The sequence below is a fragment of the Macrosteles quadrilineatus genome, unplaced genomic scaffold, assembly GCF_028750875.1.
Source record: "Macrosteles quadrilineatus isolate MER2022 unplaced genomic scaffold, UCM_ALF_1.0 Scaffold_1__1_contigs__length_201487025, whole genome shotgun sequence".
Classification (NCBI taxonomy): Eukaryota; Metazoa; Arthropoda; class Insecta; order Hemiptera; family Cicadellidae; genus Macrosteles; species Macrosteles quadrilineatus.
Genome location: NW_026542594.1, coordinates 52,881,483 through 52,908,265, shown reverse-complemented (window position 1 = coordinate 52,908,265; position 26,783 = coordinate 52,881,483). Strand labels below are relative to the sequence as shown.

At 34.7% G+C, this 26,783-nt stretch overlaps 1 protein-coding gene across 4 annotated transcripts in view; it reads right to left on the bottom strand.

The window, feature by feature from the left end:
• The window catches only part of LOC128983071 (transcriptional adapter 2B-like), an 84,337-nt gene that overhangs the window by 24,284 nt on the left and 33,270 nt on the right, over nt 1-26,783 (bottom strand). For all 4 annotated transcript variants that reach the window (XM_054402217.1, XM_054402215.1, XM_054402216.1 and 1 more), the window contains 6 exons: nt 26,579-26,726; nt 24,308-24,380; nt 23,596-23,740; nt 22,712-22,901; nt 18,477-18,526; nt 10,077-10,167 (listed from right to left, as the gene is read on the bottom strand). In XM_054402217.1, coding sequence (XP_054258192.1) covers nt 10,077-10,167; nt 18,477-18,526; nt 22,712-22,901; nt 23,596-23,740; nt 24,308-24,380; nt 26,579-26,726 — 697 coding nt within the window. The remainder of the gene's footprint in view (nt 1-10,076; nt 10,168-18,476; nt 18,527-22,711; nt 22,902-23,595; nt 23,741-24,307; nt 24,381-26,578; nt 26,727-26,783) is intronic.

Here is a 26,783-nt window from a genome sequence, read left to right as displayed (position 1 = left end):
AGATTGTAAATATTCTTGCCTATTATCATTATTTTAGTATTTAAACAGTCATCTAACAATGTTACAAAATCAGGTAAAAATTTCGAACGTGCATTTCCCGTTGTGTATGAGAAGAGAAATCTCGTCTCGATCTCGTCTCAAAATTTTATGAGAAATAAAAAATCTCGTCTCGTCTCGTCTCGAACTAAAAATCCAATCTCGTCCATCCCTAGAATTTACACACCAAATTTCATAACGATCGGTGAAGTCGTTCCGGAGGAGTTTGCAGACAAACACTGTGACACGAGAATTTTATATATTAGATTTCCTGCTCGTAAAATTCAAACAAATCCCTTTTCGTAGGGAAGAAATCACAACTACTTCTTGAGTGCAAAAACCGCCAAACATCTGTAAGAAACTCGCCGAATGTGTAATGGCCCTTTTAGACTGATTTTTTCATTACGCTTTTGCTACCAGATAGCATGTTTATAGAATGATTTAACTGATTAAGCATTGTACTTTGAATCAGATGTGGCATTAGTGAATAAGGATTCTTTCATTTCGTGCTTCGTGGAATATACAAAATATCACAGTCAGGGCCCACAGTAAAATATGTAACAATTGCTACTAAAGATTTTTGCGTAAGACGAACGTACTATTTGTGGTAATCAACAGCTTGAGCGAACAACTGTTAGTAAGAATAATGTTGCTACCTGGTTGCTACTTACTACTGCATTAAAAGAAAGAATCTTCACTTTTCACGTTAATTTTTGCGGTTTTAATAGCTTAATTGTTATTATACTTTTCCGATGAGCTCGGTTATCTACGGAGGCTTGATCAATTAGGGCCCAGATTATCGTGAGTCTGCATATGCTGTATTGGAGAAACCTAACCTCATGTTCAAATTTAATGTTAGAAAAGTCATTATAACACGTACCATACCATATTAACTCAGTGTGTTACTTACAAAAAAAATGATTTCCATATTAAAGTTAATTAAAATCATTGAACCCCCTTTATTGTCAGTACAGTGTACAGTACACTTAATACGAGTACCGTATATCAATTCACTACTGACATAATGTGTGTGCGGCACATTTAATCTAAATCTGGCCTGATGGTTTACCGTAGCTATTATTTCCCTCGTGGTTCAATAACCTGGCTTTAAAGTCGGGGCGTCCTCCCCCCATAACAGGTAGACGGGCAATCCTAATCCCTTGTTGACAAACAACAGTGTCTTTGTTACGGGCGACCACCAGGGACTGCTGGCATCCTCACGCTATTCAAATTACGGGGATTTCTATATTTGAGTCTGCAAGTTATGTGGCATTTCCAACTGTCAATTTGATCTTCAACATAAACGTTGACATTGACAAACGAGCGGACGTACAGAGAATTTGAGGAAGCCGGAAAACTCCACGCTGGGAGGGTTTCGAATATTTTTTCAAGCACCTTTTATAAGATGATCCTTTTTTGAAATAGGACAAGGCCATAAATAAAAACTAGCGTCAGTGCTGTGACCCTTGAGGCATTTAGGGGTCGTTTTTTTATTAATGACAGTTCAGTTAACTACACCACACCATCTGTTTCTCAATCCTAATATTTGGAAAGTAGGCCTACTGTTAGGACCAAGCCTTGGTCAGTAGTATTTTGATTTCGACTAGTTTTTGTTATTACTGTTGATCAAGATTCCTTAAATAAAGCGTAGGCCTACTAGGAAAACACATGCGAATCGTTAATTTAACACGAAAAACAATTAATATAAAACGTATTTTATTGTTATGTTTACAGAAACATTGAGCGAACTGTACATTACAAACTAGATGACCCGGCGAACTTTGTACCCCATAAAAGTAAAAAAAAACCAAATCAACCGGCCACCTTTATAAGCCTTTTAAAAACAATCACAGACAACATAAAACCGCTGAAAATGACTTTCAATTACATTACCTGTCAAATGTTTAATCAGCTGTTTCCTAAATATATTAAATTAATCTATGCATATGGTCAAAAACCATCATATTTTTCTTCATACGCATAACATACATATGTGGGGCTTAGCCCTAAATTTAAATAGCGTACTAAACTGAAGATACATGTGTTAATCTGGTTAAAGACGAATCCAACAAATCATAAATCATTAAAAAGATCCAGCCGGTCTCGAGTTACAAACTGCCTATATCTAGATGCATACTAAGAAAGTGTTTAAAAGTACAGTATTTTCTCTCAAAGTCCTGATATGAGGCAGAAAATCCATCATAGCGACCACTTTCAATTTCCATTGCTATATATATCTTAATCCATGTAAATTTCACGCCTAAATAACCCCATTTCAGAAGATTTGCATATTCAGTGTAACCATACCTCGAGTTATACATTACCTGATTTTAGAGTTTTGGTCCAAGAAGGAAGTACCGGTAATTATTTTATAGGGCAAGCCTAAAAAAATATCATTTCATTGAAATAATATTAGTTAACTGAATGATAAATTGTCATATGTTTGACAAGCTGTAACTTCTGAATGAAAAAACCTTTTTTAACCAGGTTAACGCACACCCAACTTCCGAAAAATGACTGCAAGGTTTCATTCAATTGTGCCAAATACTTTAGTAGGTATCAGACGTTTTCCAAATTATAAACTTGAGTTTAATGGCATAATATTAAAAGCCTTGAGGAACTGTAACTTTGATTAGATGGATCATTTACGAAGTGGTTTGTGCTGTTAAAGTTAATGTTATTATCAATGTGTATGCATTAATTGACATTAATTGCATCAAGTATTGACACGTTTCTGTTTTCAAACATCAGACTAGTAAGTAAAACGAACAGGTGGGCCTATTGAGGGCAGCGGTGCCAATCTGTCGTATACTGCTACGACTGATTGGCACCTCTGCGGCCGCCGTCAGCTTGTCACCACGACAGATTGGCACCACTCATTTCTCGAGGTTCCAATCTGTCGTGTACTGTTACGACTGATTGGCACCTCTAGGAGCGGTGCCAATCTGTCGCGGTGCCAATCTGACGCGGTGCCAATTAGACGCGTACCCTATCCAATGCAGTTAGCTGAATTTACATAAAACCTTAAGATTAACCGTCGATTTTGACGGGGTTCCACTAGTATTCTATTATTCTAATTCCGTAAGGAATTTCTTGTGCACAGCAAAACTCATTTATTTATTAACCGATTTTTATGATTGATGTGTCAAATTAAAGGGAATTATCTGCAAAAGTCATGGAATAATTTTTGTCACGCTTAGTTCAATGTGCTTCGCCCCATTGGACTTTAAAGTTGCCATGTATTTTTAAATATAAGTGAAAATTTAGTTAAGTTTATCAAACATATGATTCATAAAAAAAAAACATCTGTCTTCATAAAAATAACCTCTTTCCCTTATGTCATTTTAATATTTACTTTTTCTGTTTATTTATCAGTTTACTTTCAAATACAAGGATGACTGATGGAATGGGTTAGTTTATTGTGCAGTTTAATTCAGAAAGTAAATAAAAGAAACGTCTTATAACACTTAAAACATATATTTACGCTTATACTGTTACTCACAAGACGGTAAATATACCTACAAAAAAGATGGTAAGATTGGTAAGTGGTGATCGATTTCGATTGGACACTCCAATCATCATCAGACCCAATAGGCGAATCAATAATGGTTAAAGAACAACGAAGCCAAGGTTATCTGGCTAAAGACGTTAGAGTGTTTACAAGAAACATGGTATGGGAAGAGTTTCTTATTTAACATTTTAAAAGAAAGATGAACATTTTAACTGGTCTGTCAGTCAGTATTCTAAGCCTACTCTGTTAGAACCTTTATTAAAACAGTATTGAGCTTAAGATTTTTATTTATGGTTAATTAAAAGTTAAGCTCTTAAAAGTTCTTATTTTTTTCGTAGTGATAGGTTAAAAGGTTATTTTACATTTTTTAATGATATTAATATATAGGTAATATTATTACCTGGAAACAACTAGTTTATTATTAATTTGGTAACCATGTGCATTCTTTGGTTAAATTATTGCATGATTTTTGTATTTTTTTAAGCATTTTCAGAGAATCCTTCACTGAAGATTTCGTCAATGATATTTTTATTCGCAATACATTGTGATGGAAGACTTATCAATGTCTCACAAAGACCATTAATGTAGCTCTCTTGGCCATTCCTTATTCGTAAAAGATATTCAGCAAATATTGATTCCCTTGGATTTGCTTTCATGTTTTTGGCAAGTGAAATATTTTCTAACATTGACCATAAAGGTGATATAATTCTTGAATTTTTTACCATTTCACTGCGACTCACACCAGAGATGATGGTAGCTCATTGCCGGAAATTACCTCCAAAACCTTTCCACCAAAAGGCTTTGCTTGGCCTTCTCTTCTGGCGATATCTCGCAGTAATCATTCTACAGACGATAAAGCATACTTATTGGACATAGAAGCTTCATCCTATAATATTATTTTACAAATATTTAGCTTCGTTACTATTGGATTTTATTCCGGAGACTGAGACTGACTCATTTAATTTTATTGGCAATTTAAATCTGTTTTGTACTGAACACTAAGATCTCTTAAGTTAAAAAGGTCTGTTTTGTGACAGCATCTGTCCGTGCAATATTTAAAAAAAATTAAGCGGTCGCATAACATTTCTTTAAACTTCAAAAACCAGCATAACGTAGGTAACGTTTCACAATTTTTATCATACTATCTCTGTTGTTAATACGTCGCCGAATCGCAAACACGGGATTGTTTCTTCTTGGTAGAATTTTATGATAATCAAAATTAAAAATTGGAAAACACAACACATAAAAATATCTATGAAAGCGTTAAACACACCATTATCCGAAAATAAAATGCAATCACATAATGAAATAGACTGGTTTTTACTCCCTAAACTGCATAAATAAACTATCCCATCTCATAAGTTATCATTGTATTTTAAATTAAACTGATAGGTAAACAGAAAAAGTGAATATTAAAATGACAGAAGGGAAACAGGTTATTTTTATAAAGACAGATGTTTTCTTTTAAGAAATGAATCATATGTTAGGTAATCAACAAAGCACATTGAAATGAGCGTGACAAAAGTTATTCCATGACTTCTACAGAGAATTCTCTTTAATTTGACACCTTAATCATCAAAATCGGTTCATAAATAAAAGAGTTTTGCTGTGCACAAGAAATTCTTTAAGGAATTAGAATAATAGATATTTAATCCGTTAAATAATTTGATGGTCGATTTTAATTCAACCTTCTCTCTCTCACAATCAAGCATTATTGTAGAAATGTATTCACCAAATGCTATCATTTGTACAATTAGATTGAAAATTCATTCAAAAAGGAACTGCCCTGCTTTTTAAAATACTTTGTTTTTCAGTGAATACAGAGAATTCTCTTTAATTTGACACCTTAATCATCAAAATCGGTTCATAAATAAAAGAGTTTTGCTGTGCACAAGAAATTCCTTACGGAATTAGAATAATAGATTCCCCTGTCCTGTCAATCACTTGCAAGCATTCAATTCAATAGCTTCTCTTGTCACCGGTACCGTTTAAACGTCGTCTGCACCTAGCGATTTTATTTTATCTGACAGTAATCATAGAGTAGTAAATTAAGGAAATGAGAGCCAAAAATGTGGATAACACTCATTTAATGGCCTCTATGTCCACACAACGTTGTAATAAGGAATGAAACGGCTGCAACCAGCTGTTTGAAGCCAAGAAAGTAGGCCTAATTTTTTTGAAAATCTTAGTTTGAAAGAGGTTGTTTCACGTAAGGTTGAGGTTATGATAAAAATCACTATCTCAAACAAATGTTAATGTAGCGAGAAAAGTAGCTAAAATTCCGCTACAACTACTTTAAAAATGTAGCTAGCTACAGCTAAAGCTACAAAATCTTAAAAGTAGCGTAGCTACAGCTAACGCTACAAAAAAAGTAGCGCGCTACTGTAGCGTCGCTACTTGTAGCCCGCTACTTCCCAACACTGCAAAGGGCTACACCTTGCATGTTTTGGAAATTAACGTGACTCAATTAATTTAGTGAACAACAGCTGGCCAATGCAATTGACAATATAGTTTGTTTGTTTACATTTTTGTTTACTTATTTTATTATTTACTTTTATGTTCTTAAAAGAGGTGAGGTGAATAAACAGTGAAGCTATTTCTAGCTGTTTGCTACAAGTAAGTGATTAAAGGTGTTCGAAACACGATGAATACAAGATTAACAAACCATGTATGTTGTTTGTTCCACGAGGTTGTCACCGATCTTTAATAGGTCACCATTTCATTGAAAAGTATTTAAGTAAAGTATTAAAGACGTCGTGAAAGAGAGCGGCGAGTTCAGGTACAACACCCACCTCGGCCACCTCAGGATGTAAGGTTTGAAGGCTCCATCCTTCCATGATTTTACCATCCTTTCAGATGACAATTTCTCGAACTTGGGCCCTTTGAATGAAATATAAAGTCAAAGTTGATTAAATTAATTTAATGGTGGCTTCTGTACACCCGTGAATTCGCGGGTAGAACCTCTTGTTGTATTTAATGAAAATGTTGTTTGAAATCAAATCAAGATTTAAGTACCTATTTATTTTATTTATAGGTGCAAAAGATACTTTAGGATTGGATAACGAGTAGTTTTAACCTGAAGAATCGTTTGCAGCCCTTGATTGGGGTTTACATTAAAAACTATTACCTGGATATTTAGTTTTGGTTTTAACTTGGTTTAGTTGTATTACTTATTCACACAAAAATGTAGGTAGCCTAGCCTAGTTCAGGAGAAAAAAACCCCTTGACACTTAAAATCGTCACACTCTTATAATGCTATAATGCTTAAGGATAGATAGCTTCCAGAGCAAGTTCAAGTGTTGACATTTGTCGTTTTGCCATCTTTTACCATGGTCATACGTTCAAAATAGAGATTTTTAGTGCTGCCACAAACCGGGAACGACTATCGAGGTATTTAATAGCTAAAGGGAGATCGTTCCAAAGACGGCAAGCAGTTACAACAAACGCTCTGTCGTAAACTGCGGTCCTATGGTGAAGCATGCGCAAAGTTAATGATGCATGGCATGAGTATCTAACACTTTCTTCAGCTACAAACCTAAAATCATCTACAAAATATTTTGGAAAATTGTTTTTTAATATTGAATAGGTTAGCGAAAGAATTTTGATTGATCTCAGGTCACATAGCTTTAATAACTTAGAATGAATGTAGAAAGGGGTGATGCGCTCACTGCGTCTTAGATCATAAATGAATCTTAGGCAGTAGTTCTGAGCGCGTTGGAGAGCATCATCGAGGTTTACAGTCATGTCATTGATCACAGAGCTGCAGTAAGTGAAGTGGAGAAAAACAAGTGATTTGACCAGGTGTAACTTTATGTGCAAAGGCAAGAAATTCTGTAACTTTTTAAGTGAGTGGATTGATGCAAACATCTTTTTACGGATGTCTACTACCGCATCGCCCCAAGTAAGTGACGAGTTGATAGTAAGCCTTAAGTTTTTGACCTTGTCACTGTAAAGCAAATCTGTTCCATTTATAGTTATTGGATTCGTTGTCAGAAAGTCAATAGAGTTCCGTAAACGTGGATGACAAATTATGATCGGTTTAGTTTTTTCGTGGTTAAGTCTGAGTCTGTGTTTATTTGTCCAAATAATGATTTTCTCAATATCTTCGTTGAGAACACTTTCGTTGATCTGTTTGGGTGAAAAATGTGTATAAATCTGCAAGTTGTCAGCATACATGTGGTATTTACAGTGTGTGAGGACTGAGCTCAAGTCATTTATGTATAGTATGAACAGCAGAGGGCCTCCTGAGGCACACCACTAGTAACTGTCTCCCAGTCAGAACGTAAGTCATCAACCTCAACACACTGCCGCCTGTCTGACAGATAGGATCCCAGCCAGTCCAATACACCATTTGAAAACCCTATGGCCTTTTCCAAGAGGAGCTTATGATTTACACAGTCAAAGGCTTTAGTAAAATCAAATAGGGTAAGTATCGTACCCTGCCGATGTTCCATTGCTAGTCTAATGTCGTCCTTCACACGTAAGAGTGCTGTTTCTGTACTGTGAGCTGTTCGAAAGCCAGACTGTGGGATCCATAAGATATTGTTTTCAGTCAGAAACTCAGTCATTTGGCAGTGCACGATTCTTTCAAGGCCTTTAGATAATGCGGGCAATATACTAATCGGCCTGAAATCCTGGCAAGAAGCAGGTGCTGGAATCTTATTTAAGGGACAAATTAGGGCAGACTTCCAAGAAATCGGGAATGTGCTTTGCCTTAGAGATGTGTTGAAAATGCAGGTGATAGTGGGGAGTATAGCAAAGAGAATGTCGTTAATAAAGCGAATTGGAATGCCATCAGATCCAATAGCATTACTGCGGATACGTTGAATAGATTTCAGAACATCAGACTGCAGTACAGGTTTGATAGTGAACTTGGGGTATCCTAATTCTTGTACAGGTGAGTTTCTTAACTTCGTTATGTAACTTTTAACTTGTTGTTGATTGATGCTTTGACCTAAGTTGCACCGCTGCGATCATGGTAGATGAGTTGGTATTGACCTTTGAGAATTAACATTTCTTCGATACCATCGGTACCAACAGTTTTGTGGTATCGAGAATCAGAATAGACCCATCTCTATTTTGAACATTTGATCTTGAAATTCACACAGCTTATTCCAGGTTTATTTAATCATGTTAATAAAGTTCATGGTTAATTCACAGTTTTAAGGTTTTGATGGTTGAGGAAGAGATGATAACAATAAATAAATGTTATCAAATAATGAAAGGTAAAACAGTAACAGTAGACAGATAATTATGGGATAAGATTAAGGGTTAAGTGAATAATGGGTGGTAGTGTGTCAAGGTAGGTAGCTGTAGGAGCTCATAAACAACCTGAGTCGTCATTATCAACTGTTATGTTACCTGGGTCTCAGCTGGAGAGAGCAGATGTCCCCCAGACAACCGTTCTACAGTTGCCTCAGTATCAGTAATGGGTGGTAGTGTGTCAAGGTAGGTAGCTGTAGGAGCTCATAAACAACCTGAGTCGTCATTATCAACTGTTATGTTACCTGGGTCTCAGCTGGAGAGAGCAGATGTCCCCCAGACAACCGTTCTACAGTTGCCTCAGTATCAGTAATGGGTGGTAGTGTGTCAAGGTAGGTAGCTGTAGGAGCTCATAAACAACCTGAGTCGTCATTATCAACTGTTATGTTACCTGGGTCTCAGCTGGAGAGAGCAGATGTCCCCCAGACAACCGTTCTACAGTTGCCTCAGTATCAGTAATGGGTGGTAGTGTGTCAAGGTAGGTAGCTGTAGGAGCTCATAAACAACCTGAGTCGTCATTATCAACTGTTATGTTACCTGGGTCTCAGCTGGAGAGAGCAGATGTCCCCCAGACAACCGTTCTACAGTTGCCTCAGTATCAGTAATGGGTGGTAGTGTGTCAAGGTAGGTAGCTGTAGGAGCTCATAAACAACCTGAGTCGTCATTATCAACTGTTATGTTACCTGGGTCTCAGCTGGAGAGAGCAGATGTCCCCCAGACAACCGTTCTACAGTTGCCTCAGTATCAGTAATGGGTGGTAGTGTGTCAAGGTAGGTAGCTGTAGGAGCTCATAAACAACCTGAGTCGTCATTATCAACTGTTATGTTACCTGGGTCTCAGCTGGAGAGAGCAGATGTCCCCCAGACAACCGTTCTACAGTTGCCTCAGTATCAATAATGGGTGGTAGTGTGTCAAGGTAGGTAGCTGTAGGAGCTCATAAACAACCTGAGTCGTCATTATCAACTGTTATGTTACCTGGGTCTCAGCTGGAGAGAGCAGATGTCCCCCAGACAACCGTTCTACAGTTGCCTCAGTATCAGTAATGGGTGGTAGTGTGTCAAGGTAGGTAGCTGTAGGAGCTCATAAACAACCTGAGTCGTCATTATCAACTGTTATGTTACCTGGGTCTCAGCTGGAGAGAGCAGATGTCCCCCAGACAACCGTTCTACAGTTGCCTCAGTATCAATAATGGGTGGTAGTGTGTCAAGGTAGGTAGCTGTAGGAGCTCATAAACAACCTGAGTCGTCATTATCAACTGTTATGTTACCTGGGTCTCAGCTGGAGAGAGCAGATGTCCCCCAGACAACCGTTCTACAGTTGCCTCAGTATCAGTTTCTCTCAGACAATCGCTCTTCTCCCTGGACATGAATAACAATGAGTTATTAAATTATTTAATACATTGATACAACAAATTAATGCAATACTAGAGGACCCGCGTTAAAATAAATATCATATCAGAAAAATAATCATATTTATGATTTTTGAATGAGTAATACCAGTATCTTGAGCTTAACTTATTCAAACGATCAATAGCTCAAATTAAAGCCTATAATTTACTGGTTATTTTGAGTCTAAAACATATAAAAATACATAAACAATACTGGAGCTATTGATTTTTAATCATAGAAAACCTCATAAAAACTAATTTTTATGTTGGTGTTTACCTTGAGTTTGTTTGAAACTCGTCCGATTTGAATAACTAAATGCTTAAATGAATGCCGGTATTTTACTGAAGGTTTTTAGACCAAAATATATAGGATTATATAATTATAACTCATGAAATACATCTTAAATTGAAGTAAGAGTTCTAAAATAAATCAAATTTATGTTTTTTGGTTGAGTAATACAATAGATAAATATATGCCAATGGTTGATGAAACGGATGAAACGGTTGATGAACAGTTGAATAAAATCTGTTTGTGCCTTCAATTTGAGATCTCGATCATGAAAATCAGCCGGGTAGAAGAACCAAACGAGCTCGGAAAAGAAAAGCCAAATTTTTTTAAATAGACAGTATAAGATAAAAAAATCATTTGAAGAGTTTTCAAGTATGTTTTACATTTTATAACAATGTTTTTTTAAAGTGAAGAAAGTTTATATGTAGGGAAACTTATCTTCAAAATAAAAAAAAACAATATAGGCTACGGTACATAAAAAATATCTCCGCCGCACTAAACCTGCAGACTAAGCAGATTTCTATTTTATTTACTAAAATATTTCCTTAAATTAAAAAATGCCAGATTTGTTTATTCCCTACCCTATTTAAATACCATTAGGTTTTAATAAGTACTGAGGTTTGCTGCTTCAGGAAAGGTGCTTTTTAATCGACTTTCCCATATAGGGAATAAGCTTTTGAGGCCATGCCACACCGCCCTCTGCACCGTAACGTTATGTTACGGTTCAGATTTTTTTAATGTTATCCAGGCTTAATTGGTCTTAAATCATGTCATTGCATTGTCTGTACCTTTGTTTTATATTGTTGATTGTTTGTGTTTTAAATTTTTTTAGTTAGTGGGGTTGTATGTATAAAGTAACAGAATATTTCAGTTCTGGTGGGGAACATGCAACTTGAGATGGTTATAGTATACTAGTCCCTGAATGTAAAATCACCCAGACCACAATTTTTAAGGACGTCGGTCGTCTGTAATGACGTCATCAAGATGGCGCGGCGACTGTAAAAGGATGCTGGGTAGCCATGAATTGGTTATAACACCCAAAGGTCGGAACCGATTTTAATGAAATTTGGCATACAAGTACTTGAATACATTATCTCGGCCTAGGTTGTCAATGGTCGAGTTTGATCAAGTCATTTCAAAATGGTGGCCGTTAATAACTAAAATAATAAAAATGTTTCAGTGTTTTGTGTTCCCAACTTCTTCCAGAGATCTGCAGCAACCTATTTATTTTTCAAACACAGGTTGTGATGCCGTCCCTGCATTTTATGGAATAGGCAAAATACCCCTACATACAGCAAACCTGCTGACTAAGTGAGTATTGAGTTTCCATTTGCTAAAGCTTTTGATAGTGTCAAACATTCTTTACTTTTGAAAAAATTACAAACTATTGGAGTATCAAATAATTCATTGCAATGGTTTCATTCATATCTAACAAATAGAACTCAATATGTTGAAATCACACATTGAAAAAACAATAAAACCATTAAGACAGCATCAGATTTAGATTTATTAAAGACAATAAAATATGGCGTTCCGCAAGGGTCTATTTTCGGTCCATTTGGCGACAATGGGTGGTACCATGCAGCCTACATTATCATTGACGAAGATCAACACAGACAACCTACTACGGCTATAGTGGGAAACATTAAAAAAACCAGATCAGCTTTTGAAAAATGATAAAATATTTACAAGAAATGTTGATTGTATGGAACTGGTTAGGTACGTAATCTATGAGTTGAGTCTTTTAAACTCATGGGAAATTATGATGACTTTTATTTGTTTTTAAATAACTACTTTACTTCTTTGCAATTGCTCGATATCGAGCAACGTGTTTACTAGTTTAACATTAAATCATGATAAAACAAATTTTATTACATTTAAAACTCCACAAAGTAGAAGTCAAATAGAACCAATGATTATGTTTGATTCCCACATAATTGATCCAAAGTCAAGTACAAATTTTCTTGGCCTGACTATCGATATACACCTTAATTGGAATGAACACGTAAACAAGATCTTGACAAAATGAACTCTGCAATTCATGCGCTTTCAAAAATATCTTTTTATTGTAATTTAACAACACTGAAAAATATTTATTTTGCTTACATACATTCTCATATTTCTTTTGGTATTTGTTTATTTGAAGCAACAAAAAAAGCAAACTTGGATGGTATGTTAAGACTCCAAAAAAGGTCTATAAGAGTAATGCTGAAATTGAATCAAGATGATTCGGCCAGACAACATTTCAAACAGTTAAAAATATTGACGGTTTATGGCCAATACGTTCTTGACATCATTTTGTGTGCAAAGAAAAAAAATTCCTAATGATGTCCCTCACGAACCAACACGTCATTATAACACTAGAAAAAAGAACTCTACAAGGCAAAATCAGCACAGGCTGAAGCTCTATGAAAAAAAAAAAAACAACGTATGTTGGTGAACAGTTTTTAAAATTAATCCCAGAAAATCTATAATATTAAAACGAAACAGTGTTTTTTTTATTTCACGGTTCTGAATCAACCACTTGACGGATTTTCATGACTTTTGTGTTGAAAGAAAGATAATTTTGAGAACTAGGGAATGTCGAAGCCATAAATTTAGTTTAGGGTCCCAGTTTTTTAGAAACTAAGTTTTAATTTTTAAAAAGTCTAGCAGCCGACGCTATGATTCTAAACTAGCTTTTGGCATAAAATAATTTGCTTAACATAACAGCTGTAAACATTCAGCGTTTGTGTCACAAATCCAGCATTTGGATAAAAATGTAAAGACATACATACTGTTGACTTATTTATACTATGTGTAATGCAAATCATTGATACGTTCAATTCTTCTGTAAGAGGATGACAGATTAATTAAATTATACATAGTAAAATACTAGGATGTTCAAATTATTTTTTTAAAGCAATCTTAGTAATCTTCGATTTGTTTTAGAGCAATATAATTTGTTTTAACTAACAGCTGGTTAACTATAGGCCCGGAAATATTGATGTCATAAAAAGAAGATCAAGAATAATCAGGAATCAAGATTTTAAATTACCACCACAACCTCAGCCGAGTTTTATACAAAGATTGAACACAACGTCAACATTGACCTAGGATACTGCAATTAGACTAACCATCCTTTTATGAAATCGTGTTCAGTGTGGTTACGTTTGGGGGTGCCTATCAGCGCCCCCAAACGTGAAAATATCACTTTTATTTCAACTATGAATATATTGTAGTTTAATTTAACTAATATGGGAAATTGCGATTTACACTTATTCAATGAGGGTGGGTAATTATTAAGGATAGAACTGATAACGGTATGGATAGTAAACATTGACAATTACGTCATTAGCTTTACTAGTATGTTTACTTTTTATATTCCTGCTACATGTGACCAGTTCTTTTAGTAATCGTGAGTTCTTTTTTTTCAAATGAATGTTATTTGAACCAAACAGCTATTTCAAAACAAACTGTTATTGTTTTTACTTTTCTTTGTTTACACTTATTTATTTAGCAATTAATGCAGTGAAATTGATATAAAGGATAGGTGTGACGATTTATGTGTACTGTGAATTTTATTGGATATTATCGTTTTATTTTAGGTCGTTTCTATTCAGACCTACTGGAAATTGTGTATAGTAGTTGTATTGTGGTGATAATAATTATGGAAGAGGCAGGTTTGCTATGGAAGGTGGTATCATTGACTAAGTCTATACACTTCTCAATTGACTATTACTCTCTATATTGTAGGCTACTTATAATCAGTGTGCGTCTGTGCAAATCAGCTGCAAATCTCACTTCAACGCTTTTCACATTGTAAAAATTGCAGAATGGCTGTTTTTTTTTTTAAATTATCGGATTTAAAATGCATATCGTATAGGCCTATGATGGAATAAAAACATATTTGGTCACACAACATTTGTTTACAAGATGATTTTTCACATTAAAACTGCAAGAAACTTTGTCTTTATATGTGTAAACTAGCTAATCTGAATTGTACACGGTTTTAACTGACTACTGAATTCCCGTCAAAGTTGAAAACATCAAAGTTACATTTACTCTAAAAATAAATCTATATATATATATATAACTGATAATCAAAATAACACGATAAAATACTGAGAAAAATAATAAATAGCTACTTGAACAACAAGAAATACGGTTCAATTTATTGAATTAAATAACCAAAAACAATACATCTCAACTTATTGAATAAAAATAATTAAACAAGTAGTTTTTTAGGGAAGAAAATCTAAGAAATATACAGACACTTTTAAACAGAAATTTGTAAAATAAAAATTAAATTCATCAAATTCTAATTTGCTTAAACTAAATGCATTAATTTTTGTTTCCTTTTATTACCTACTATTGGGCACACGGACACAAAATGAAAAACGGATTCTATTTCATCTAGATTGCATAATGCATGATGAGTATGTAAAGATTTTATTGGTCATCCAAGGTTTAAAATTAAGGTCAACAAGTTCTGCTCTCGCTTTAATACTCCAGGATATTACTCTAATATCAGAGGTTTGGCACAATACATGTCTGTTGCCGAGGTCAAGTCGAGGGTCAGATATTGTTTGTGATAGAGCAATGTACGGGCTCTGCCTAGACAGTCGGCTCGCCACCTCCCCCTCACCCCCTCATCCACACTCTAAAAAAAGTCACACTGCAGCTGTGACTGCAGTCTGTCCAACCTGTCTGATCTAAAATCTAACAACTGAGGCCCAACATTCTCCATCCTCTGCTCCAGCCTATATTTTTGTCTACAATTTATTCGGCCAAGATTTTTGTCTGGCGGTTTGGTTCTGACGACAGATTCTTTAAAATGTAGAGTAAATTTTGACTCAAGGTGTAAAAGTATATTTTACTGATAGGGTCTCTAGATAAATCACATAATTTGGTGTATTGCGGGGCAAACGGAACAACTTCCTGATAAATTGCTTATGTATTGATTCAACATAATTACTCTCCTTAAAGCCCATACCTGTGCTCCATAGCATACAATTGATTTTATAATGGAGTTGGAACAAATATATTTAGTGTTAATTGACATCTTTGGGTTGGTGATCAGGTTCCCCCACACAGCATTTAACGCTAAATTGGCAATCCTGGCTGTTTCTTTAAAATGATGTCCCCATGATAATGTAGATGTAAACTTTATGTCTAGATATTTGTATTGATTGACTACTTCTATACGGTCTCCTTTATACCACCATATATTGTTTCCACTTAGCCTACCTCCTTTTCTAAACACCATGACCTTGGATTTGTTCAGGTTTACGACCAGCTTCCACATGTCACAATAGTTTTCGAGCCTTTTAATCATGTGTTGTAGTCCTTGAGCTGTTATGTGACATGAGTACAATATCGTCTGCATACATTAGGATATTAACTCTGGACCCGCCAAAACTGCACCCCCCTTCCAAAATATCTGGCAGATCATTTATGAACATGAGAACATAAGAGGGCTCAGATTTACACCCTTCTCTTAAACCGGCTGTTGTAGCAAACGACTCTGTGACACCGCCCTTGCACCACACACCTGCCACCGTGCCATCGTAATAATCTGATAAAATGTTTAACATTTTTGTTGACACCTCCAAACATGATAATTTATAAATCAGCGACTTTCTGTCAATTGTGTTGAAGGCAGAGGAAAAATCCACAAAAAAAAACAGCTTTTTATTTCTATTAGTACTAATTTTGATCATTGATGATAAATAAAATATATTGGCCGTAGTTGAATAATCTTTTCTAAAGCCAGCCTGAAACTCTGTCAATTTATTTTGTTCCACCGGCCATGAATATAGTCTGTTATTAATCAGTTCTGTAAATATTTTACACACACAGTCTATAAATGATAGCTCTCTATAGTTGTTTACATTATCCTTATCTCCTTTCTTAAATAGCAGGAATACAAAGGAGCTTTTAAAAGGATTCGGAACTGTTTAGTCAATTAAAATGTTGTTATATATTGTCATTAATTTTTCTAACCGGTTGCGTTCTTAAAGAATTCATAGAGTACTCTGTATTAGCCAGGAGCCTCTTCTGCCTTAGCTTTATTTAACACATGTTTTATCTCAGCTATAGTAAACTCTCTATCTAAATTTCCATTTACAATCTCAGGCAAAGCGAAATTAATTGTTGAAGACGTCAGGGCAGGGTTTAACAGCTTTTCAAAATGTCTTATCCATTAATTTGTCAGTTAATACAGTACTAGTAATATAGTACAGTACATAGTAATATAGTACTAAGTCTTAGTACTATAGTCTGCCTGTCATTACATTTAAATCGATTGATTGCTTTCCACAATGTCCTACTATCTGAGGTTTGTCCTAAGTCGTTTATTATTTTCTGATAATACAACATTTGTTCTTACTGCACAGCTCTTTGTAGCTCTTATTTAATTCTAATTATCTATCCTTAATTTCCTTGGAACAAGTTTTCCTAAATAAATTTAATAGCCTAAATAACCGTTAAAGCGATGTAAGTTATTCATAATCAAACCAAGCAAATCAAATCAGGCAAATGGAAACTCACTTATTAGTCTACAGGTTTGCTGTGATGGGGGTATTTTGCCTATTCCATGAAATGCAGAGATGGCATCACAGCTTGTGATTGCAAGGAAAATGAATACCTAGGTTGAGGCAGATCTCTGGAGGGAGTTAAGAAACCAAAACACTGAAACATTTTTATTATTATAGTTATTAACGGTCGCCATTTTTAAACAATTTAATCAAACTCGACAATTGACAACCTGGGCCGAGATAATGTATTCAAGTACTTGTATGCCAAATTTCATTAAAATCGGTTCAGACCTTTGGGTGTTATAACCAATTCATGGCTACCCAGCATCCTTTTACAGCCACCATCTTGATGACGTCATTACGGACGACCGAGTTCTGGGTAATTGGTAAAATTGGGGTCTGGGCGATTTTGGGTTCAGGGACTAGTATACTATAACCACCTCAAGTTGCATGTTCCCCGCCAGAACTGAAATATTTTTCTGCTACCCATCCCCACTAAGTGTGTTTGTGCACATTTTATACAATCTAAATCTTATGAACCAGAATGTTGATAGTGACTTTGCTACTTGTATAACTTCATTTTTTTACTCAAGCAATTTACACAGGCCCTCATATAGTATATTTCGTACCTAGGGCCGAAAATGAGGTTTTGCCGTCTCGAGATAGTTTTTAAGTTCGAGATCGAGAGCTGCAAAACCATTTCGGTACGTGGTACGAACGCTATTTTTCACCACACTATACCCTATTACCACTATTCACCACTATAATAATGCACACTGATAGTCAACACAACTACAACTTTAAGGTTATGTGAAGCAATAATTTGAGGAATCAGCAAAAATAAAAATAAATAGTTGCTAGGCAACGGTGACAATAACACAATTCTATTGCAATGCTATGGATTTTGATTGTGTATTTAAAATGCATTCATGTTTTAAGTAAGCGGACAGCTGATTTTGCGGCCCCGGCCTGTAAAAACCTGCTCGGTCCCCAAATTACGATGACAGCTGGCATGGCCAGCAAAACGTAACTTTCAGCCACCAATTAACGTATGTAATACAGCCAAAAACATCATAGTGTGGTGAAAAATAATTTAGGTCTAGGCCTAGGTCTTTTGATTCTTTGGAAGAGCTGTAAAATATACATACTAAGACAATTTAACTGAGCCTATGATTATCTAATGATTGATAAGTGTTGATGTTAACTTTGTAACTGAAAAGACAATAATCTTATTCTTTCCTAATCCAATTATATTTTTTATATTGAATCAGTAAAAGCTTTGCAACAGTTGGTTGTATCCATCTTATAGGCTAATTAGTTTTGAAGCCGATAAGAAAGATGCTCTTTACCTTTACTTCATCATAACCTCCAGTATTTCATTGTCGTTCAGAAAATAGTCCATTCATTTATTCAGCAGGTATCCATGCACTTTATTTTCAAGGCAATTTTAGTAATAAATGGGAGATAACTTACTTTTTTTTCGATCCACCAGAAAACTGTTGAATGCTGGAAGCAGCATTTCCCTGCAAATAATTACAGGCTACAGTATATTTTAAATAGACAGTAAAATAATTTTTTTTTGTTTACTTTCTTCATTTTGTCTGTTCAATTAAAAGACTTGTATACCTCTATTATGTTAAAAATTTATGAACTTGAAATTCATTCATTGTTCACAAAACTACTTTGATAAATGTTAATTTTTTTTTAGAAATTAGTAGTCTGCGTTAATTAAAAATGCATTGATAAGCTACCAAACTTAAAAGCATTTTAATAATATCCAGACCAGGGTTTGGATTATTTAATAACAAAAAACTTAACAAAAGATGCATAGAAACTCAAACACAAATAGCACTTGCTTTTTGGTAAAAGATAGTAGTCTAATAATTCAGTAATATTAATATCTGAAACGATCCACAAAATAGAAAGTATAATCTTAGCAAAATTTGCCAATCCCTATTCAGACCTGGCACGATTTGACGGAAAGTTCCTGTCAACTCAACCCACAACGCCCACCCTTCACAACTACACAGGTTTCTCTAGCATCTCATGAAAATTAAATCCAAAGACTATTTCAGGTTTCCAGGTTCAAAAATTCAAGTTTTCAGGTCAAAATTTGTCGCTCAAAAAAGGATACTCGGCTATTTGATCCTAAGTTGTAGTGTATTAAAAATCATTCATAGTCCAATTGAAGGCGAGTAAAATGCATAACAACATTTTCAAACTATAAGTTAAATGGTCAAAATTTAAACTTACCGGTACTAAACAAATTAAAATAAAACATCAAACTAGCAATTTTGTCTTTAAAACATGGAGTACTTACAAATTAATCTAAAAAATTAATTTAATGGTGAAATCAAGAACAGTAGCCTTTCTTAACCAAACTAATGGTGAGGTGGAAGATTGTAGGTTATAACATGTGGTTTTTAAACAGCTGTTGTTATTCGTAAAATTTTTATTTTTGTAATAAACAACATCACATATTATGTTATTTCATTAATCATGGATCATTGAACACTACAACATTGGCCTTTTGCGTTGAAGGCTATTTATAAAATAACGAGTCTACGATTGTTACCCAAAGGTTGTTTTTAATTATTTCATGCCCCTCGTTATGGTGTAATTACCTCTAGGAATACTATCTGAAGTCTGGGATGTTTAATTTAAGAACTAAGGGATCTGTTCCCAAGAATATACCTCCTGAGAAGCCAAAGTGTGTACAGTATGTACAGAGGAGCACATCACAAGAGTGTGAGAATGTGTTCTCCAAAGTTCAAAAAGACCAGCAAGAAACATTTTGTTGCTTTAGGCGTTTCTAGCTCCAGTAAACAATTTATTTTACATTTGGATTTAATTTTAATACCTACAAGCTGGTTGTTGTATAGAAGCTCAATCAAGGTGACCCTAGATTACGTCTGATGTTTAGTCAAAGACTGTTACAGGTTATTGAAGGTGAAAACATTCTAATAAAGTACATATGGTATTAATAAAGTACGAAGAAGCTAATTTCCACTTGTGTGGTAGGGTCAACACACATAATTAATTGTCAACTGGGCAATGGAAAATCCCAAAGAAATCTTCCAAAAGCCTTTGCACAATGAAAAAGTAACTGTCTGGTGTGGTGTAGCACGTTTTGGAATTATTGGACATTACCTTTTCTACTGATTAGTCTACTTCTAGAGCTGACTGTATCAGTGGATCGAATGAACAGTGGAGCGAACAAACAGACTAACAATTTGTAAAAAATACTTGGTGGAGTGAATGATCGTGGAGTGAAAGAAACATACCGGTTGGTTTGCAGCACATTACAGGTTTATTAGGTGTTTGTTTACTATTTTCATAACTTATTACTAGGGTAATGATGCGATAAAAAAAAAACAGTTAAAAGTAAGTTTTATCCTACAACAGTTTGATCAAAAACTGGAAGTGTTGGGAAGTAGCGACGCTACAGTAGCACGCTACTTTTTTTGTAATGTTAGCTGTAGCTACGCTACTTTTAAGATTTTGTAGCTAGCTACATTTTTAAAGTTAATGTAGCGGAATTTTAGCTACTTTTCTCGCTACATTAACATTGATTGAGATAGTGATTTTTATCACAACCTTACGTGAAACAACCTTTTTCAAACTGAGATTTTCAAGAAAATTAGGCCTACTTTCTTGGCTTCATACAGCTGGTCACAGTCGTTTCATTACCTATTACAACGTTGCGTGGACATGGAGGCCATTATCTGAGTGTTATCCACATTTGTGGCTCTCATTTCCTTTGTTTGCTACTCTATGATTACTGTCAGATAAAATAAAATCGCTAGATGCAGATGACGTTTAAACGTTACCGGTGACAAGAGAAGCTATTGAATGCTTGCAAGTGATTGACAGGGAAATTAGTAATCAATTTAGTTATAAATTATTAGTGTATAAATTTAGTTTAAACTTGGGTTTTAATGGAAATCAACACTAAACCTTAAAATAACGAGATAGCTGGTCTATCAACCTTTGCTTCAGCTGTTGATTGTGGTTCATCATCACAACCCCTTCCTTGGTTAGATTAGAAAGATAAGTTGCTGAATACTGTTTTCTGCACCAATATTTGTTGAAGCACAATGACAAAGGACGATTTCTTGACATTGAAATGTGTTATTCATAGAACAAGTAACATATTACTATGGTTAAAAGTTATAGCAATGTCAGTTTTAACATTAAAAATAACGAAAGGCAATAAACTCCAATTTCAGTAGGCTAGGCTCTGTAACACAAAAAAGTATTTTTAAATAATCGTTTTACAGTTTTATTGTTTTTAATAGTTGATAAAAGACATCTATAAATGAATGTATATTAAAGAAATAAAATGGGCTTTTAAAATATAGTTTGGTTGTATGTCCTTTGAACTTAATAAAATTTACATATAAGATGCTTAAAAATAATACAATATTTAAAAATAAGTACTAAATATGATGGAACACCCAACTAACTTATTTTGGTTCTGTTGTTGTAATGTTAGGTTTATATAGTTGCAATTAATTTTACATTTACCTAATGTGCGTGGAATAAAAGTAGCGTCTTTGGAAAAGTAGCTAAAATTGTAGCTATAGCTACATTTCATTGTAGCTGTAGTTGTAGCTAGCTACTTTATAGGAACTGTAGCTGTAGCTAAGCTACTTTAATGTAGCAGTAGTTGTAGCTAGCTACATTTTAAAAGAAGCTTCCCCAACACTGAAAACTGGAAATAAATTTAACAAGGGGATGGAATGCCTAGTTGTATTGATAGTCAATGACATTAATCCCGAACCCTCTGCCACCTTCCCTCTTTCACCCCTATCTTCTAACCTATTTCACTAACACTATAATCTTCCTATTAGCCCTGTGACGGTGCTGTTGCATATATATATCTATATATATATATAAAATCCAATGTATGTTTGTTTGTTTGTCTTTTATGGACTCCGAAACCACTCAACAGATTGTAATGAAACTTTCAGGCATTTAAGCATTATTCAAGGATGGTTTGTGTGAAGTTTGGTGCAGATCCGTCAAAAGGGCTCCGCCCCAGTGGCTCTGGAGTTTCCCGTGTTAACCTTATGAGTACTCATATTTAAATGGAATTAAAGAATCTTAACAGCTGGTTCAACTAAACAATTTGATTCTGTGATGTTCAATAACATTAAAAAGTTAATAGGTTTACCAACAGGGTCCAGCACTATTATTTTCTAAATTTATGACAACAGTTAATTTGCAACCAAAAGGTGAGTGAGCATAGCGAACGAACTTCAACCTGGAGGCGAGTCAGCGTAGCGAACGAGCTAACCTGAAGGCAAGTGAGCGCAGCGAACGAGCTCCAACCTAAAGGTGAGTGAGCGTAACGAACGAACTTCAACCAGGACGTGATTGAGCCATGCGAACGAGCTCATCTTGAAAATGAACGAGCATTTGACATAAAACCACATCAGGACAGGACGACGTCTGTCGGGCCAGCTAGTTGTTTTTAAAATCTACCAACTAAAAGTATTGAAGTATACCTGTGGAATAAAATAAAATAAAAAAAGCAAATGTGCAACACTTGAAAACTTCAAGAATAAAGTTGTTATCAATCACTTTAATAGCACTTGGATGCGGTTGTTTGGTGTTTATGAAAGTGATTCTAATAAAGTATGGTTTTATTCACATAAGATGTAGAGTTTAAATATATAAATAATCTAGCTTTTTTTGTCACTTACGGGTTTGGTGTTGTGCTTAAGTTGTCTCTCCTGATCAAAGTGAAGGATCTCCTCCAGCCTGACCAGTCCGTTGCGTCGATACCTCATGAGCTCCAATAATCTACGAGACAGCCTTCGCTGCTTCAACACTCCTACCATGATAAACTGCTCTTGCTCCTTACACAGCGGTCGTAGCTTCTCTCCCAACTCTCTGTTACATAAATACATACATTAATACCAACTAGAAGAATATGCAACTACACAACATCAACAATACAACTAGAGTATTGAGCTGAAAAAGGTTGTCAAGTATTAAAGTTAGGAGTTCAGCTAGCTTACCAGGTGATATTATAATCCAGGAGCTAAACATTACACAACAAAATTCAAAACTTATTCAAAGAGAAAATTGAAGGGAAATGAAAAAAGGAAAGCGGAAGAGACATAAATTTTAAATTTCTCTTCGATATACTCTCTCTTATTACTACTCTGGATCAGTGTTATATTACACGCTAACTGTAACCTTTGATTATTGATAGAGCCAGACATTCTATCCCCATCTTAAAGTGGTCACCAGTTATGGAATCAAAATGGGTGTTGTTGAATTACGATTAAAAACACAACTTTCTGATTTCTGTTTTGTTTATAACAACTGATAGGAACGACTTACTGTAAGCTATTATAAGCATTTTTCTGACACATCAACTAGGCCTAACTCAGAAACCAAAACTAGGAGAAACTTTTTTTGGATCTCTCGATCTCTGTAAGTGGCTCATTCAGCCAAGTTTTTAAAATTTGTTTAATAAAAAAAATTAAGCTACAGCTGGTCCATATCGATGGGATGTTTACTACAGTATCCAACAGTCAATGCTGTAACTCTGTATAACTGCGACTTGGATGTTCCTTACTTCTCTTCTCGTGAGATCTTCTTCTTAGGCTTGTCCTTGTTACTGAAGAACTGAGCTATGAGTTGGTTGTCCCTCACAACCCTATGTCTGCGAGCCCTCTCTCTTAGTCTGTGGGTGTACATCTCCACCTGGGTCAGCTTCAGAGCTGCAAAAACATTCACATTGTGAATATCCATTTAGGCTTATGCTCATACGGTTAAAATATACCTAAGAATTACATAAAATTAAACTATGAAAGATTTTTATCAAAATTTTAACTTTTTGAGAAATTAAATTTTTTATTTCCATGCTAAAGCAGGCTTTACAAAAAAAATGAATGTGGTTCTATTAAGCCGTCAACAAGGTCCTTACTGATATTACAAATTTCTGTCAAATACCGTAGGCCAACTTTTTTCTGAGAAAAATCGATAGCATATTTTAAGTCCAGTGTTATCAAAGTACCAAACATTAAGGAGAAAATAGAATTTCTACAGTGTAGTGCAAACTATTAGTGTGGTTCATTTAACTATGTTCTACCTGAATACAAAAAAAGACTACAGCAGGTTCATATAGATGGGATGTCCACTTCAGCGTACAAAAGTCAATGGCAACATACAACCACAGACCATATGTGTCTAGGTCCAACAGTCATATCTTACAAAGTTTAATTGAGCTGTAACAATAAATAGGCCTACTTCTGTTCAAATATCACAGAGTCTATTTTGTTACTAACCCGTATCCAGTTCGTCATCGTCTGCATTATGGGTCAGATGAGAAACTAAAATTTCTGCTTCGTTATCGTATTCCTGAAAAATATCAAATATTTAAACTTTACCATTGGATAAATAATACCATTGGTAAATACCTTTGGAAATTATGAAAAAAGTAATGCACTATATTGCTGTTCCTATATCGGTTTTAATAAATCAATCTTTCAAAATTTCTGTTTTTCCTAATAATTTAAAGTACGCAGAAGTAAACCCTGTTTTCAAGAAAGGACAAAAACAAAATCCTGATAATTATCGTCCCATTTCAGTTTTTCCTTCTTTTTCCAAAATTGTTGAAAAGGTAGCACTAAATCAAATTTCAACATTTGTAGAGGCACACTCAATTTTGGTCGCTGAGCAATTTAGATTTAAAAAAGATCACAGTACAGCAGGGGCTCTAAACAAACTTGTTAACGAAGTATCGTGGGCTCTGGATGGGTCACAGAGTACCATTGGGGTCTTCTGTGACCTTTCCAAGGCCTATGATTGTGTTAACCACGGTATACTTTTAAAAAAGCTTGATGTGTACAAATTTTCTAAGCAATCAATTACATGGATTAAATCATACCTAGATAACCGGTTTCAAAGAACTGTTTGGGAACAAATTAAAATGGGACCTTTGCTTTACCTAGGAATGTTTCAACAAAAATTATTTTATATGCAGAATATACAACAGCAATTATTGAAGCTAAGTCCCATTTTAAATTGGAGCATAAAATTAATCAAACTTTCTATGAACTGGCAAGCTGGTTTGAAGTTAAATAAACTAAAACTTAATCAAGATAAAACTCAACTATTAAATTTTTGTACCGCACAGTCAAAACAAGGTTATAATTCATAAATCATCTTTCAAGACCGGTTAATAACACTTAGTGGCAGCCCAAAATTCCTTGGATTATAACTGGATATTAATTATTCTTGGAGTAACTGTATTGATAATATTATTAGTAAATTAAATTCAGCCTGTTATCAAATGACTAGACGTAATTATATTGACCTTAAAACTAGAATTGATATCTACTATGCTTTCTTTTTTCAATTATTAACCATGGGATTGAGTTCTGGGGATCATCATGTGATTCAGTTAAAGTTTTTAAAGTACAGAAAAGGTTTTTAAGAATAATGAAATTTTCATATTTTAAGAAATTTTGTAAATCGCTGTTCAGGGAATTGGTAGTCTAAAGAGAAATTGGTAAATTTTGTGTTTTGAGGGTCAAAAGTAAGAAAAACCAATTTTTACCCCATAAAACCCCCCGTAAAGCCCCGTTCCCATGGTCCGATCATGCTGGTTCGCAAACTCATTCAAGTTTATCCCGCTTTACACCTTTAAACCAAATTTCATCAAAATCGGACAAAAATTACTCAAGTTATCGCGTTCACGGACGTATATATATATATATAAATCTATATATATATATATATATACATATATAAAAATTTGAACGAATGGTGTTTTTGGCCTCTGGGGACATCAAAATGAAAAAGTAAATCGGTCCCGGGTCTAGGTCTTACCGTGCCACCTACGGTAATAGCTACTTCCCTATAGGGAAATTCGCTAAAAGTTTTGATGTTTTTAAAAAAAGATTGAAAAATTATCTCCTTTCATTGTCTTTGTATTTTTTGGATGAATTTTGGAATTCAAGAGAAACAAGCTTAACATTTGTTTTGATAAGATAATGATTGTTTTAGCGATAAGGCATAATTCATCTTTATATTATTTGACGCTATTCATTGTATAAAAACTTGTACTGTGAGTGAGTAAAGAGAATTTGAATTGAATTGAATTGAAAAAAACAAACATAGTGTAGCAAGATTGAGTGCACAGCAAAAAGTAAGGTTAGGAAAGTATGAAATAATAAAATGCTAAGATTATGAAAAGAGATCAGTCGTAATAGTGGTTTATATAAAATCAATATTTAAATTTGTCAATATGAAAACTAAAATCACAATCCAACTTTCATTGTGTCTCAGAGAATAATTTTGAACCCTATAATACATGTACTATTTTAGCATGAGCTCCCCTGGTAATACTTAAAAGATTTAGATTTTTTTTTACAATAAAGAACTTATGTCTGAATTTCAATACTACAATTTTGTCATAAGAAAATTAATTAAAAATTAAGTGAAAGAATATAAAGTATTTTAATTTCTACCCAAAAAAATTTACAAAACAATTGAACTAATTTGAATTTGTTACTATATCTAAGTGTATATATAACTGCAGACATGGTACCAACCACTTCAAACTCATCTCTGAGAGGCATGTAATCAAGTTGTTGAGCATCCTCTAGCCGCACGTCTACCACAGGCTGCTTGGTGGGGGGCAGAGCCTGAACTGCCTGAGGGTCGTCATCCAGCCCCGTTGTCAAGTCTGTCAGCTTACATCTGTACACAGAGGAGAACATGTGAGATCTAGGTAGGCTAGGTGCTTTTGGCCAGGGC